The sequence below is a fragment of the Polypterus senegalus genome, chromosome 14 (genome assembly GCF_016835505.1).
Source record: "Polypterus senegalus isolate Bchr_013 chromosome 14, ASM1683550v1, whole genome shotgun sequence".
NCBI classification, from domain to species: Eukaryota; Metazoa; Chordata; class Cladistia; order Polypteriformes; family Polypteridae; genus Polypterus; species Polypterus senegalus.
In genome coordinates, this window is record NC_053167.1 from 63,283,971 (window position 1) to 63,301,760 (window position 17,790).

At 40.2% G+C, this 17,790-nt stretch overlaps 1 protein-coding gene across 1 annotated transcript in view; it reads right to left on the reverse strand.

The window, feature by feature from the left end:
- The window catches only part of LOC120514322 (atrial natriuretic peptide receptor 2-like), an 81,034-nt gene extending 65,495 nt beyond the window's left edge, over positions 1 to 15,539 (reverse strand). The window contains exons 1-5 of the mRNA XM_039734646.1: positions 15,387 to 15,539; positions 6,563 to 6,662; positions 5,596 to 5,728; positions 663 to 795; positions 247 to 351 (exon numbers count right to left, since the gene is read on the reverse strand). Of these exons, the coding sequence (XP_039590580.1) occupies positions 247 to 351; positions 663 to 795; positions 5,596 to 5,728; positions 6,563 to 6,662; positions 15,387 to 15,539 (624 nt within the window). The remainder of the gene's footprint in view (positions 1 to 246; positions 352 to 662; positions 796 to 5,595; positions 5,729 to 6,562; positions 6,663 to 15,386) is intronic.
- Between the last annotated feature and the right edge of the window lie 2,251 nt (positions 15,540 to 17,790).

A 17,790-nucleotide genomic window follows, 5' to 3' on the forward strand; every position in this document is an offset into this window, starting at 1 on the left:
AATGCACACTTCCAGATTAATAACAGTGCTGCAGCAATTTGTTTTGGTCTTCTTATTGTAGATCTTTGCAATTCAATAAGAGGTGACATGGAATGTCTGTATGTATGTACTGCACCATAGGTGACTTGTGGACTATCTGCATGTGGCACATCTGCTTACCCTTGCCTGCCATGAGATTAATGCAAGCGTTAAAATATTTAGTCAATGAAAGGAGCTGGCTCTAGAAGGAGATGGGATCTATAGTACCTTAGCTGTCCAGTTCTCCTGAGACATTTTGCCGGCCTGAGATATGGTGTGTGTAACAATTTTGCCATCATCTGGGATCCAAGGGCCACAAATGCCACCCTGTTTCTGTAAAAAAAAAAAATAACAAAAAAATAATAATAATAATAATAATAAATACAAAAAACAGGGTGACTGTTGTAGACATTTTCCTGGAACACTATAAGGAAAAAAAATGTCATTACAAAGCAATGATTAATGCATCCTAAAGAGGTTTCAGTCTGACAGCTGTGGTGAAATAATTGTGTACCCTGCACCTCCAGGATCAGATTATTTGCTTCCATCTAATACTGAGTCAAAAAAACTGGAAACAATCAAGTGAACGTTCTAATAACCTTAACCACTGAGAGCTGTAATTAGTAAAATGCTGAATCACCAACCATGAACGCCAGCGGACAGGAGTGGATGTTCGCATGATAAACGCAGCAGTTGTCCTCGTTGGCATTTTTCCAGTTTTCCGGGCAGTCTCTCTCATAACAGAATTTCTTGGCCTCAGATGCATTACTAATATAAAAGGCAAAGAAAAGTAGAGCAATTGTCTCTCCAAAATCTTTTTTGAATATGCGACTCATTTATTGACATGCAATATATCACACAAATCATCATGAATGCTTTTTTAAATTGAAGTTGTGATTGTAATGAACAACAGGAAAGAATCCAGGAACTTACAACACTGTTAGGTTTCTAAAGGCTGTCATTAATAATTAAAATTTTTGATATTAGTGATTCTAGTGCTTTTGGATAACAGTGGTGATGGAAAGTTGTGGAAGTTGGTAGTTTAGGAGATATACTGTTGTGCTTGAAAGTTTGTGAACCCTTTAGAATCTATATATATAATGCACTAAGGCAAGACAACCATGGAAAGCACGCCGGAAGGGGCGTGGATTCACTAAGCCACTGACAAGTGAGACACCTATGGCGCATGCAGGAAGGAGCCACTCCCTCCAACTCCAAGACCATTGGATACGACGGCAACTCACAGAGCCACGCCCACCAACTCGGACGCGACGACACAGAAAAACCGGCGTCATTTATATTCGTCTGTCGTAGAGGTCACATACAGCTCCGACCCACGCTTACTGTTAATAGAGGCATGTTTCACGCGGAGGTGAATCGCCATATCCGGTGTAAAACTGTTTGCGAGGGGTATCTCATGGGATCCTTAAAACATTCCTTTACAACTGAGGTTAAAACACAATGAAGTGAGCAGTCTTTAAAAAACGAGTTTTCGGTTACGATGCACGATCGTGTGCACCATAGCAAACTGTTTTACACGCTACATACAGCAATTCGCATCTGCGACAAACATGCGTCTTCTTAGATACTCCTGCACTTTGTTCACACCTCCCTCGCTACCACCGTGGTCGGGTGTCTTGGTGGATTATATATAGAAAGGCAGCCAAAACCGCAAAGAGCAATGAAAAGTCTACGTGAGTCACAGGTGCATCTGGACTGTGCAAAGACTCAAGTGACGAGTTGGAGGTGGGCACAGGAGCAGGCAGTGCATACTGAACGAGAAATCAGCAGGACTAGCATGACAGAGGGAGCGGAGTGGACGCCCTTCTCCTCTCCTCCCGTTCCACCCTCCGCGCCTGAGCGCCGCATGGATGACTGTGTGTTGGTTCGTTCCGTGCATTGATTAAAACCCAATGAAGGAGGCAGTCTTTAAAAACCAATATGCCCTGTGCCTCTGTTTCATTACCGTCTCACCTGCTTCACCAATGCAGGCCCTACAACAGTTGAGAATCTCTCTAGGCAGCTGACTTTCTCTGTGCCTGACCGGTTCACACAGAGGCACCACATGACCAGGCGGTGTGTATGCCTTGAAAACGAGGGTGGACGCGACAGGACTATCTAAGAAGAGGCATGTTTATCACGGATGTAAAACGCTGTATTGTATGTTGCCCTCTCCAGAGTTGCATCTTTTCATTCACCTACAGTCGTATACACAATGAAGTAAGCAGTCTTTAAAAACCGAGTTTTCGGTTACAACGTATGACCGCATGCACCATTGCAAACTGTTTTACATGCTACATACAGCGATTCGCATCCGCAACAAACATGCATCTTCTTAGATGATCCTGCACTTTGTACACACCCCCCTCCCACCTCGCTGCTACCGTGGTTGGGTGTCTTGGTGGATTATATATAGAAAAGCAGCCAAAACCGCACAGAGCAATGAAACGTCTATGTCAGTCACAGGTGTATCTGGACTGTCTAAAGACGACGACTCAAGTGACGAGTTGGAGGTGGGCACATGAGCGGGCAGCGCATACTGGACGAGAAATCAACAGACGTCCTTCCCCTCTCCTCCCGGGCCTGAGCGCCGCACGGACGATCGTGTGTTGGTTCGTTCTGTGCATTGTTACAATGTTGCATTTCTTGCTGATTTATTACATTATCGATTTTTCAAATGTTAATTTTCTCCCTGTGCTTAAAAATTATTAAAAAACTGGCCTGATTATGCGGCGTATGGTATGCCGCGGGTTGGCTCGTTTTCTATATTTCTGCATAAATAAGACCTAAAAAATCATCAGATTTTCACTCAAGTCCTAAAAGTAGATAAGGAGAAACCAGTTAAACAAATGAGACAAAAATATTGTACTTGGTCATTTATTTATTGAGGAAAATGGTCAAATATTACATATTTGTGAGTGACAAAAGTATGTGAACCCCTAGGATTAGCAGTCAGTTTGAAGGTGAAATGAGACTCCGGTGTTTTCAATCAATGGGATGACAATCAGGTGTGAGTGGGCACCCTGTGTTATTTAAAGAACAGGATCTATCAAAGTCTTCACAACACATGTTTGTGGAAGTGTATCATGGCACGATTAAAGGACCTGAGGACCTCAGAAAAAGAGTTGTTGATGCTCATCAGGCTGGAAAAGGGTACAAAACCATCTCTAAAGAGTTTGGACTCCACCAATCCACAGTCAGACAGATTGTGTACAAATGGAGGAAATTCAAGACCATTGTTACCCTCCCCAGGAGTGGTCGACCAACAAAGATCACTCCAAGAGCAAGGCGTGTAATAGTCTGTGAGGTCACAAAGGACCCCAGGGTAAGTTCTAAGAAACTGAAGGCCTCTCTCACATTGGCTAATGTTCATGTTCATGAGTCCACCATCAGGAGAACACTGAATAATGGTGTGCATGGCAGGGCTGCAAGGAGAAAGCCACTGCTGTCCAAAAAACATTGCTGCTCGTCTGCAGTTTGCTAAAGATCCCATGGACAAACCAGAAGGATATTGGAAGAATGTTTTGTGGACGGATGAGACCAAAATAGAACTTTTTGGTTTAAATGAAAAGCATTATGTTTGGAGAAAGGAAAACACTGCATTCCAGCATAAGAACCTTATCCCATCTGTGAAACATGGTGGTGGTAGTATCATGGTTTAGGCCTGTTTTGCTGCATCTGGGCCAGGATGGCTTGCCTTCATTGATGGAACAATGAATTCTGAATTATATCAGAGAATTCTAAAGGAAAATGTCAGGACATCTGTCCATGAACTGAATCTCAAGAGAAGGTGGGTCATGCAGCAAGACAACAACCCTAAGCACACAAGTCGTTCTACCAAAGAATGGTTAAAGAAGTATAAAGTTAATGTTTTGGAATGGCCAAGTCAAAGTCCTGACATTAATCCAATCGAAATGTTGTGGAAGGACCTGAAGCGAGCAGTTAATGTCAGGAAACCCACCAACATCCCAGAATTGAAGCTGTTCTGTACAGAGATATGGGCTAAAATTGTGCAGGAATGATCAAACATTACTGGAAACGTTTAGTTGCAGTTATTGCTGCAAAGGGGGGTCACACCAGATACTGAAAGCAAAGGTTCACATACTTTTGCCACTCACAAATATGTAATATTCAATCATTTTCCTCAATAAATAAATGACCAAGTATAATATTTTTGTCTCATTTGTTTAACTGGTTTCTCTTTATCTACTTTTAGGACTTGAGTGAAAATTTGATGATATTTTAGGTCATATTTATGCAGAAATATAAAAAATTCTAAAGAGTTCACAAACCTTCAAGTACAACTGTATATGAAATACAGTATATGTACATATATATGTTTGAAATACATCAACTTTTTTTTACATTTATCAAAGCATATTATATACACACATCTCTCTATTATATATATCTTGGAAAGAGACGAGATGTCATCTTCTCAGAGAGACACTTATACGTCTCGCGAGACGAGTCCATGCCCGGGGCCAGAAATAAAGGACAAAGAGTAGATGACAAAGTAGAACGTTGTAAAGAATTCAAAAATGTTGGCGCCGTACACATGCAGAGCAGGTTAGCAATAATGAAAGTACAAAAACTTGAAAGTTTCAAAAAAAGTATAACAAAGATTGCATTAGTGCAAATAAATGGAAATGATTACTCGGTGAAATAACTGAACAGCAAAAAGACATCAAATACATTGTTAAGATTTAAACTTTAGTTCGGAGACTTGTAGATCATCTAATTTGTGTTGCCAGTGAGAATTAAAAGATTCCAAAAATGTTGGTGTGGTATGAAGTCCCGTAAGACAGAGACTTTAGCCATGAGATTCTTTCAAGTCACGCACTACTTACAACAACTATTTTCAAACAAGACCACGGTCATCTAATCTCAGTACCTAAGTCGCTTTTGTAAGACACACTTCCTGTGCTCTCAGCTCTTATAAATTTTTATCAGGAAAATAATTTTATACGTTCAAGATGACACGTCAGCGACAAAGCGAAACATTCGAAAAAGTAATTTTATTTATTAGAGAGAAAGAAACGATATTCACTCACAGGCATATACGTTGTGTTGTCATGATGTAAGTCCAAACATGGAATCAAAATTCAATGCGATCTTGAAGAAAAGTTAATTCCAAATATTGTTTTTACTAAAGTTTTAAAGTAAAAATGAAAATAATGCATATGTAACAATTCCCATGAAAATTCAATTAAAATTGTATATCCGGTTAACCAAACCAGGGGGTGGGCGAGCGAAATGAGCAGTGGGCGGAGCCCCCTAGTACATACTGTATATATATTTGTGTGTGTGTGTACTGTTGACTGACTGAACCACAATCAAGATTCCTCTTTCCATAGCAATGAACAGCACTCCATTTTCCTCCAAACTTTCAAAAAGGGGTCCTCTTGGACATTCCGTTTATGGTTTCCGTGAGCCAGCATAACTCACTGAGACATTTTTTCTCTACTAGATAAGAACGGTACAGTGATAATAAAGGAAAGAAACTAGGAACTGAACATCTGCATCATCCATTCAAGACTATCACAATATGTGTGTACAATAAACAAATGAACTCACCTAAATTTAAAAATGGAGTTTTTGACAGCATACTCGTAGAACGCGTCAGATGCGATAACGGAGTAGGTGACGTTAAAATCTTGCCCACTTACTATTTTCTCCGGAGGTCGATGAACCCAAGACATTTCAAGACCTGAGTTGAAGTGAGTGAAAAAATTAGTGAAAAACATTAAAATCCAAATTAAAGATTAAAAATACACAATGCACGTCATAATAGATTGAAATGTATACTCTTCTAATACACAACCCACTTATTTCTTACACTTATTTTTTTTCAATCCAAAGTTGATGGATGATTCATTTAACTAATTCATTTTTTTATGTCCAACTTCTCTTTAACATTGTAAATCTGGACACGTTCAATGCTGGCAATCTAATATTCTGGCCAGGATTCCAATCCCAGGAGACGGAATTCCAATGGTCACAGAAATAAGGCAGTGATAATGGATGACAGAATGAGGTGGTGTTTCTCCACCTGGACAATAGATGGCAGCAATGGAATTCTGCTACATAGTTAATTCAGGCTCTGGCCATTTTGAAACTAAAGGGCTGCTGAGGTTGCTGGACAGCCTGTGTTTAGGGAAGGAGCTTAAAAGGACCTCCTTGACAAAAGCCAGATTAGCTAAGGGTCAGAAGTGAGCTGGTCAGTTGCATTAGAGATCGACAGAGTAGATTGAAGAGAGGTCTTGTTCGCTTCTTTTAGTTGAAAAATGGACCGGCCACCCCACAAGTTAACCAGCTGTGTTTATGTGTAAAAATCAGGCCCAAAAGGGGCTTAGGTTTGTCATTTAACACTCTTATATGTTCTAATGCCCCTTCCCTTGCAGCTATCATTGTGTATTTATTTGGCTTAACAAATTAATTCACCTTCTTTCAGTTTCTTCTAGACCTGCAAGGTGTTATTCTGGGATTGCTCTTCTGCCTTTTACTTGCCCCCTGAAAGTCACAAGACATTCACCACACTTACCTCCACAATCAATCATGTTGAATTCATTGGGCTGTGAATATGGCCAGCAATCATACTCTTTGTTTCCGAGGTCATGCCAGCAATTTGCAGTCTTTGAGAACTAAAAAAGAAAAGCACAACCATGATTTATCAGATGAGATGTAGAGTAAGGGGAGTGACTATAATGAAAGCGATCTGTCTAGCAATGTCCTAAACTCTCTTCTGACTGCTGTGTTGATCTGACATACTGTGTACATCCTGGTGGAGACAACCACAAGACAGGAATCAGTCCATTGAAGGCCACATTGTGGCATGTGCTATAAGCTGTGACAAATCACCTTAATGGAAGTGGGAGTGCTGCCTGCCGCAGCTTCTTCACATCACGTCCCAGCCACCTGTGTGGACTCTGCACCTCCTCCATGTTCTCTAGTCTCCTACTAATGGTTGGAGCAGATTCCACTACCAAATCACTCATAATCCATGCAGAGCGGAGACAAAACCTCTGCATTTTCCCCAGATGATTCTGGGGTTCGTCAGGGGTGTGTTCTTGCTCCTACTTTGTCCAATGCTTGTATGGACTGGGTGTTGGGCAAGGTCATGGGGTCCAGCGGCTGTGGGGCATCTGTTGGTGAAGAAAGATTCACTGATCTTGACTTTGCTGATGATATTGTGATCTTCCCTGAGTCAATGGAGGCTCTGATTGGGGCTTTCAAGAGACTGAGCGAGGAGTCTAATTGTCTGGGCTTGCAATTGTCCTGGATAAAAACCAAGGTTCAGGCCTTTAATGACCTCTTGAGCACAGCCATCAGCAGTGTGTCTGTTTGTGGAGAGTGTTGAGAGGTTTACTTACCTTGGCAATGATGTTCATGTCTCTGGTGACTCTTCCCATGAAGTCAGCAGACGGATTGGGAGAGCATGGGGGGTCATGAGGTCGCTGGAAAGGGGTGTGTGGCGCTCCCGATATCTATGTAAAAGGACGAAGGTCCAAGTCTTTAGAGTCCTGGTGCTTCCTGTCTTTCTATATGGTTGCAAGACATGGATACTATCCAGTAACCTGATTGGATTCCTTTGGTACTGTGTCTCTTTGGAGTATCCTTGGGTATCGCTGGTTTGACTTTGTGTCGAGCAAGCAGTTGCTCACTGAATCCCGAATGAGGCACATTACCTGCATTGTGAGGGAGCGTCAGTTACATCATGTGCTGCGATTCCCCGACGGTGATCCAGGTCACAGGATCCTCATTGTTGAGGACCTGAGTGGCTGGACCAGGACAAGGGGACGCCTACATAACACCTGGCTGTGGCAGATAGAGGGTCATTTCCGGAGGGTGGAATTGGACAGCTTGTCTGCTTGGGCGGTTGCCAATCAGGATGCCAAGCTGTTTCGTCATGTGGTGGGTGCTGTACTGCTGCATGCTCCCCAACCTGACCTAACCTGACTGACCTGACCTGTAGCACTTGTTTCAGAACAGTTCTCAGACTGTTGTTTACTCAGATTTGTTGACTTCTTTTATAAGCTGCTTTGGAGAAAAGTGTCTGCTAAGTAAATCAATATACAAACTACATCTTCGGTCCAATTCGTTACATAAAATTAGGCTTTTTATATGAAATTCATCCACTGTACATCACATTTTGGACACTGAAATAGACTTGACATCACATTTTATTTTTTATGTCAAAATTTATTCTACATTGTACAAGATGGATTTTAATTAAAAAATAACTTTTAAAATATATATAGAAAACTACAATATCTCTGTGGCTTTATTCATATTTATTGTAATACATGCAAAATAATCAGACCTAATTTTCTTTACAAAGTTCAACTTTTTATTTATCAAAAAATTAGGCTTTTGCATATACTGTAAAAATGGTGTTATATATGGATAAAATGCAAAGTTGACTCACTCACTCACCAACAAAAATGTTATTTCTCATTTAACTAAAAAACTTAAATTTGGCAGGACGGTACATCTGTGTCAGTAGTTGCCCACTAAGAAAGGACATTTCGATTTATCAGTATTTAGGGGTCACCTCACCCCTCTTGATAGAAATATTAAATACTGCAAAACCTCAAAAATGCTTTGACTGATTTGATCGAAATTTGATAATGTTGTAGAAAAGAGAAAAATTAACTGACTTTATTTATATACTAGGCTGACCCGCCTTTTAAGGCGACCGACTTTTAAGTTGAACACTTCTTAAGCAATTCAATATGTCGATCAATTTGATATTTTATACAAACTCATTAATTTGGTTATATTGCATTTGAGTGGTATTATTTTAATACTCGTAGTTTGTTATTTTTGTGATGAAATTTAATCTATATTGAGGTCGCTCTTTTGAACCCCCCTGATATTTACTACGCGGTGAGGCATTTGTACTCCATCAACATTAATTATTTCCAGAGACATCATTTTGTCTATTTTTCCAGCGCATCGCGCACAAAAGCAAGGGAACGATGGGAGCACCAGAACTCTGCTCACATCATGTCGCTTCGTACCACAAGCTGCAAGTAGTAAGTCTGTGATAAGCGGAATACCGGGACGGAAGGACAATCCCGAACGCTTTTATATAGTAAGAAAGAAGAAGATACCGCACAGCCTGGAGTAGAAAATCATCTTTTACCTGGAAAAACGAAACTACAAATCCCATCATGCATTGCAAAATGGACGGGGCGTGTGTGAAACTCCGCGCCTGCGTAGCACTCACGGGACAGGAGGACAATCCCGACCACTTTTATATAGAAGGATTAATGATGACAATGCACTGCGTCCCATTTATGCCACAGAACTGACAGTGATGTCACCAAGAAATGGGGCATGTGGGTTTATGAAAATGAAGGCCATCAGCAGAAGCGAAGTGAAAGAGGAAAGTTCGATGAAACTCAAAGACGACGCATTTAGGAAGTGTGGTATAAAGCTCAAGTACTTGCCAGGTGCTGTGGCTGTGAGTGTAGTCCATTTTGTGCGATTCATCTAGTAAGAAAAGTATTTAACATGTATTACCATCCCCCACTCCCATTTATCTGCAACTTTGTGACAAATGCTGATCTAGGGACTACAATTCCCATCATCCAGGGCTCTCATCAGATGATTTCTTCAGCGCTTACAGTTTAAATAGGAGCATTGACAAAAGTGGCAAAAGTCATCGAAAGCAGTAACTGCTGCATTTTTGTTTTTCTCAATCGCTTTGGAATAGCAATTTCATTGTCTGGCTGGATTACAGTGTTTATCTTAGAGTACGTCATTATGTCTCAGTTTTGTTCGTGTTTAGACATGTTGTCTTTACAAAAGACACATTCAGCCTCCCCAGGATCTTTTTCTAGGAAACGTATTGCCAAACCCTTAAAGAACAATCTTCCTGTCTTTCTTTCTGCACCCCACCCTCCAAAAAAATGTTAAAACTCCCAAACACCTGTTTTTAGAAAGTTTCACTATCGGCGCGATGCACTCGGCCAAGTATGCACTTCGTGTTACTGTGTAAGCCACAATCTGAGCACCACTGATTACACTATTATGTCTTTTTAAGTGCATACATAGCCCTGCATTCTGAAAAAGACAACACTGTAAAATAAAGAAAAGTGTAATAAAAACAAGAAAGAAAAGTACATCACAAATTAGCAAAGCCACGACTACACAGAATGAAGTGAGATTTCTCGATAGCTGATGGAGAAGCTGTGTTTCAGACAAGAGAACAGGGTAGATATTTACAAATCCCCACTGTGTATTGAGGCAGTAATTATACCGGAGAGTCAATTTATAGCAGGTTTTAGCTTTGAATAAATCAGCTTCACATCACCTTTGTAACACCACTGAATTGCGCTGCAGTCCGTTTCACACCAGCACCACCAAGGACCCCAGTACTGTAGATGTTGTCATGCGGTTTGTAGTTCACAAAATGACAGTACTTCTTATCACCTGGTCTTTACTGTACAGCTAAAACATTCAATTCATTACATGAGCAGCCTGTGAAATCGCTTAAAGTTAAAGTAAAGCACAATTCACCAGTGCTAAAACTTTATTGTCTGGCTTTGGTATGGCAAACAAAAAAAGAAGTACTTGAGTGAACGACACAAACAAATGAAAATCATAACCATCTAATAATAGTAATAATAATAACATATACTCAGATTTCTTATTACTACTACTTATTACCCATTTCAATTCAAAATAATACACTTTACTGTGAAATTGTGTTTTGTAAGGACCATCAACAAAAACCGGGTTATTAGGGAAAGCAGAAACTCGTATTGTATATACTTAAGTATGCTGAAGTGAGCTAATAATATTAGCCATTGGTTAACAAAAACAAAAATAACAAATATTTTAAACAGGAAGGAGCTCAGATGGTTACATGGCACTTCTGGAACATCCAGTTAACTGATGGCACTATAACTGAGGCCCACTGAGATAGTGTGGTGTGCATTTATGGAGCATCTGCCTCGGTTTATGTATACAAATGTTACATTTTTATGTTTTTACCTTCTCTCTGTATTTTTCTATATTAAACATCACTCTGCAAGAAGTATTTCATAAGTGACTTTAAAAAGAAAATTTGAGTTTTATACGTTTATATCAAAGTTTACATTATACATATAATGCATGCACTAAACATATTTGATATTAAAGTTCCCTACAGACAGATCAATTTTGATAATAAACAGAAAATTTCTATACACTGGATGGATGGATAGAAAGATAGATAGATAAAGGCACTATATCATAGATAGATAGATAGATAGATAGATAGATAGATAGATAAGGCACTATATCATAGATAGATAGATATTTTTTTTTATTTTTAAAAAACCCTTTATTGTGAACATAAAAATTGAAAATATTAACAATATACACAGTCAAAAACCAAACAAGCCCAATTTTTCAGAAATATAACAAAAAAGGCCAAATATATCAGACCACCACTACTCCCCCTTTACACTCCTCCTACTCCGCACATTAATTAGAAATTCAAAAAATTAATATTTCATTATAACACAAAGACCACCACTACTCCCCCTTTACACTCCTCCTACTCCACACATTAATGAAAGCATATTGTTGATGCCCACCACTTTCTTTTCATTTCCAGTTCACCCCCCTCCACAGCACACAATACCTGATAGATACTAACATCATCCTAAGAAAACAAAATACAAATACAGAAAACATAACTAATGTCTCATACATTCATTTTTAGTTCTCCATCCTCAATTGAGCAAAGCATCCCTTTAATTCCCCACACATTTTTAAATAACTTAATGTATTCATCAATTTATGATACGTATATTCCATTATTATTCTGGATCGTATGTTTATCTTGAAAATCAAGACAGCACTAGTGTCCCCTGTCCCAGATTGTTTATTATTTCGACTCTTTAAAATTGCTAGTTTTGCTTCACCCAATAGATAATTTAATAACTGAGCTTTTTGACGATATTTTTTGCTGTATTTTGTACCATAAATGAACATGATAGATAGATAGATAGATAGATAGATAGATAGATAGATAGATAGATAGATAGATAGATAAGGCACTATATCATAGATAGATAGATAGATAGATAGATAGATAGATAGATAGATAGATAAGGCACTATATCATAGATAGATAGATAGAAGGAAGGCACTATAGGACAGATGGATAACCGGTTTACCTTTTTGTGTACAATTTGTCTTTATAAAAATTAATTACATCTGTTTCAAAATGTGACTTTTGCTTAAAGATAATTAAAACTCATATATATCAGAATTCACAATATTATATCCATCCATCCATCCATTATCCAACTCGCTATATCCTAACTACAGGGTCATGGGGGGTCTGCTGTAGCCAATCCCAGCCAGCACAGGGCACAAGGCAGGAAACAAACCCCGGGCAGGGTGCCAGCCCACCACAGACAATATTATATGCAATTGTTTATTGAAATATCTTTAAATGTCCAGTGTTTCCATATTATTGTTCCCACTGTGACTGTGGCAGGCTGAACTTTGTTTCAAGTCCTTTTTTTGTTTTTTGTTTAGCGCCCTTCATTGCATTGTAACAAACCCAAATCTATAATGCAAATCACATTATCAATGTGCAAAAAATGCAAATTTGGTTAAATTAAGATGTCACTTAACTGTCTGAACTTTTAATAGTTCATTTCCATATTCACGTTGCTGCTCTTTTAATGCCTGAACTGTTTAAAGTCATTTTAAGTAATTACTGAGTTCTCAGATAAAAAGTGTGTTAGCTGTGCTTATTTTTAATTCTGTTGTGTGTTTTAAGTTTTTGTCACCTGCTTAGTAACAGTCCCTGACATGTTATCCATTTTCAAAGCCGTTCACACCAGCGCCCCAATGGCAGCTCCATTTAGCACCAGCAAGTCTGTTTAGTAAAATAAATTGCATTGAAAGAACAAACAAATTCTTCCTGAAGAGAAACAAGTCAGAGCTGCCTGCCTGCTGCGCTCCTTTCTGTCGGCCTGCAATGTCTAAGTGAAGGCTGTTCTCACCTTTCTCGAAATCTGTCAAAACATGGGGCTGCAGTTGTGACATATGGCGTATACTAGAGGGACTAAGATCGACAGAGAATAAATAAAGTACTGGTAGGATTATACTGTATACTGTGCGCTCCTGCAATGTCTTTTAAGATGTGTGCAGCATGACTCTATGGCCTGAACTGTTTTATTTGATTGCACAGATTTTACATTTATAGTTCACTCTGTCCAAAATATTTGCTTTGCTCACTTCGCTCTCATACTCCCAAGAATCACGTAATCAAAATAAAGTGGACTGCTTCAAATCTCTTAGTCAGTATTTGCACCTTTGGAGTTATCAAATGTATAATTTCGCTGTATGCTTATTATTGTTAGCAGGGCCCTAGCCCAACTCGTCCTTCATTTTCTTTTCTTGAACAGCACAGTACAATTCTTTAGTAACAATCCAAGCACCTACCAGAACAAGAGAGAGCAGGACGGCTTTCCAAAGGGCCGAGGTGTTGTCCATCCCTGGCTGGCAGGTGCTGCAGCGCCTTGCGTGTCGTTTCTCGACTGCCTCACAGCTGGTCACCCTGCTCATTGCCTTATTTGCTCCATCAGTCCAAGAGCCCTCATTGTGGGACCAGTGATCACCTCAGAGATTATGTTCTGGTGCTTCAGCGCACATAAACACGCACCACCCTCTTAAGACCTTTTCACTTAGCTGTAAATAATGGCTTTAAGTGATCCGCTGCTTAAAGTTGTGCATTTTGATTGGTAAAAACCTTCAGGGGAACATACAAGGACTTACACAGACAGCACTGCCACCTTCAACGCTTGGAGTGAAATGTCACTGCACATTTCCGCCTCGCTTTATGTATTCCATAGGATGTTTTATAAATGACTGTAACCAGAAGGCAGTGTGCCTGTTCTAGAAAGAGACTTTCAAGGTGCCTCAGACTCTTGGTTTTCCCTTATCTACGTAATGAATAAAGTTGTCCAACACCAACTGTCACAGAGACAGGCTTGGTTAGAGCACAACATAAAATCATTTGGGGAGTCCCAAAGGGCAGTAAAGGCCCGTTGTCACAATGCCACAATCACAAGGGAAAAGAACGGGCATTAAAGCAAGCCTGGAAATGAAGCACTGCTGATCTAGAAGAATATACAGTACATGCTTGCACGTCACTTGCCAAGAAGCACCTGGAAGCATTTTGGGAAAACGTGCTGTGGACGGGAGAGGGAACAGTAGAACTTTATGGACAACACTGACCCATTATGTCAGACAGATAGCATACATACGTATCATTAATTTATAAGAACGTCAAGCCAACAGTCAAGTTTGGGGGTGGTAGAGGAAAGGCGAGGGGAGTACCTGGATGACCTGACGTAACTGAAGGAGCCCTGAATTCTGTTCTGGATCAGAAAATGCTTAAGGAGAATGTCTAGTCATTAATCTGTGAACGGAAAACTGAAGTTTGACCTCCACAAAACACAAAAGAAAGTTAAAATCACAGGAAACAATATTCAAGTTTACACTGGCCTATACAAAGTGCAGCGCAAAACCCAAATGAGACATGAAGTGAGCAGCTCAGCAGTGCTCTGCAAGGAAGTGCTGCGGAAAATGAATCCACAGTGACGTGAACGACCGATACTGAACTATAGGCTACAGTCATTGCAGCTAGCTATGCGGTATAAGGAGGCAATTACACTTCATATTGTTAATTCAATTAAGTAAAAAAATAATAAAAATCAGTATTAAACATTTTTAACAATAAGGCGTATCAGGAAGGGGGCAAATACTTTTTCTCAGCACAGTGTTTTCCTTGTATTGTCAGTGATAGCACATTGGCTGCTGTTCTGCCTCGTGTTAAAGGTGTAGAATCCTTGAACGTCTTCATTCTCCTGCTTCTCTGTCCTTTCTCATCTTCTTTTGCTCTCCTACCTTTCAAGTTCAGGTTTAAATGCACTGTCTCATGTACAGAGTCCCATGAAATGTGCCACCACTGCATAGCTCACAGCTTTTGGGTTTTGTTACGACACCTACGTCTTTCCAGTTGTGACGTCTCTGGACTTGGCTTAGTGGCTCAGTGTGCCCTGCCTTCATGTCTGCCACCTTCGTGTCGCTCTCTCTGCTCCAATGGGGGAATCGCACTTGGCAAGAGCAGAATTGGCCATCAGAGATTCTCAATCCCAACTCCAAATCAAAATGTCCTCCTCATCAGTTGATTTTACATCCCGTAAACACTTTTCAGTTTCTTGAGACAGAAAATAATTTACGTTTGTATTTTTCTTCTTAACACACAGTGTGCCCATCTTTCTTTCAATGAATACTTCTACCAGTTTTTAAGGGTGTCTGCAGATATTATCAGAAGGGTGTCAATATACCTGCTGGCTGCGGCTGCTCCCCTCATTCTTCTCCTTCACGCGTTCGACCTCATGTTGTTTCTGTAGACGGGGTTTCTTATTCTCTGTGGTGTTCCCTTGCATTGCTGTCACGTACAGTACATGCCAACCAGGGGCACACACAGCACCAGCCATCTTGTATGAAAGGTCAACCCGCTACACTGCAACATGGCATACCAGCAGTGACATCTCCAGAGGGGCACAGACCTGTAAGATGGTGTGCAAAACTGTCTTCCCTCAGCAATTTATGTTTAAATAACAACCCCCAACTTTATCTTTTAAGCAATTGTTTTCCTACTTTCTATTATATGCTCAATGGAATTTCTGATGAAGAAAATGAATAGCCTTTGTGCTGGGTACTGCAAGCTGGTTTCTTGAATTTTCCAGTTTAACAAGGGGGTCTTCATTCTCAGCAGTAAACGGAGAGCAGCCCTGTTTGTTAGTGGCACGCATGGTTACAACTCAGATTTGTGCTTTTCCTTTTCCTGATCAAGGCAGTGCAGTCTAACCCAGTGAAGAGAGACACAACGTCCAGTGCCACAGTCTCCCTTAAAGCCACCCACAGTCATAAAAATAAAATGAAAAGCAGAGCAATATCAGGAATGCCTCGAGCACAAGACATGCTGATGATAATGGGGAGAAGTGGCGTCTTCATCTTCACCCGCTGCTGAGGAAGACAGCTAAATTTGAATAAGCCACCAAGGAAGCCTTATGTGCTCCTTCCAGTTCATTGAGAAGAAGACAGAAGTTGCTGCCTCAAAGAAGAGCAGAGTCCTGATGCAGATGGAACGGGTATGTAGAAAGTCATTTCTTCAATTGTGTGTTGACTTCATGCTGTCGGGCAAAGATCTGGCAACATGGCGATTAGCAGCACCGCCAGACAGCTCCACAGTCGTTGCACAATGTGTGTAGTCTGCGAGTTCTTTCCATGTAACTGTGGTTTTGTCTTTTTTCACCTCAAAGCCATTTGATTTTAAACTTGTTGCTGTTTCACTTTAGGCAGTTCATAGCCAATAGATTTTCCATGACAGCAGTTTATTTCGGCTCTCTCAGTTTACTAGATGTTTAAATCTGTAAGGCTGTATTTTGTCTCATAATGATAATGTTACAGTCACGACAGAGCAGGCACCAGAATCCCATGGTTTCCTTTCTTTTCTGACACAAACAGCACCTGAACGTTCACATCGAGCTACTCATTGGGAAAAGAGGGACAAAATGTTACTAGTTAAGCAGTTTATGTTAAAACGAGAGAAAACAGCACATAAAGTAAATTTATGATAGATAGATAGAAGGTACTATATGAAAGATAGAGATAGATAGATAGATAGATAGATAGAGATAGATAGATAGATAGATAGATAGATAGATAGATAGATAGATAGATAGATGAAAGGCACTATATGAAAGATGGATGGATGAAAGGCACTATATGATAGATAGATAGATAGATAGAACAAAACACTAGGTAGTTTCACAAAAAAGCTTTTGCAAAAACAGGAAGCACAAGGCTTTTGAGTGCAGAGCCTTCATCTTGCTCCTGCTTTGGTTTCCCTCGCCCCCCATTGTGCGGCTGTCACTTGACATGACAAAAGAGGCCAAAACGAGGGACTGCAGGCAAAGAGCAGGCAAGCAGCAAGGCTAAAGTCGGAGAAGCAGCCGACTTGTGACAACTGGACTCCCTCGTGTCATCACACTGCCCTTTTTCAAAGGCCACTCCCAGGCCTGGTGACTTTCTGCACCTTAGCTTCTTAACTCTTGTTCCCCGATTAAAGCCCCCCTGACACTGAAGAGACACCATTGTCTCCATCTGCTCCACTAGATTTTGGCTAACAGCCTAGTAAAACTGAAGTAACTCTCCCTTTGGGGCTGAAGTAACATTAGCAATAGTCAATACAAGAGCGTGCCCAGATATGGACTAGCAGCCAACCCAGAACTTTTCTTTGCTTGGCATCTGATGCCACCAGGACAACAAGGAAAAGCAGGTTTAGGGAATAATGTTTGTAGGAAATGTACTGAAGGCTTGGATGTTACCTGAAAAGCTCCTTTAAAGAGAGTTACATGAGACCAATTTCCTACTTCTTTTCATTGCTTTCATTGTACTACTGACAATTCTCATGTTTAATAAAATCAATTTTTCAATAAACATATAACTATAACTAGTATAAACTTTTACATGTAATCTATTCTAAATGTCCTATGCGTCAATATCACAATGGAGGTTTAATGTTTGAGGTGTCCAAACAGCAGTGACTGTTTCTTACATTAGTAACATCAGTGCCATCTACTGGCCATCTACTGCCAGACTTCATCAACAACTGATAACCCAGCACCAGGTGAAATGACTAAGTAATATTAAGCAGGTAGTGGTGGCACAGCGTCAAGTGCG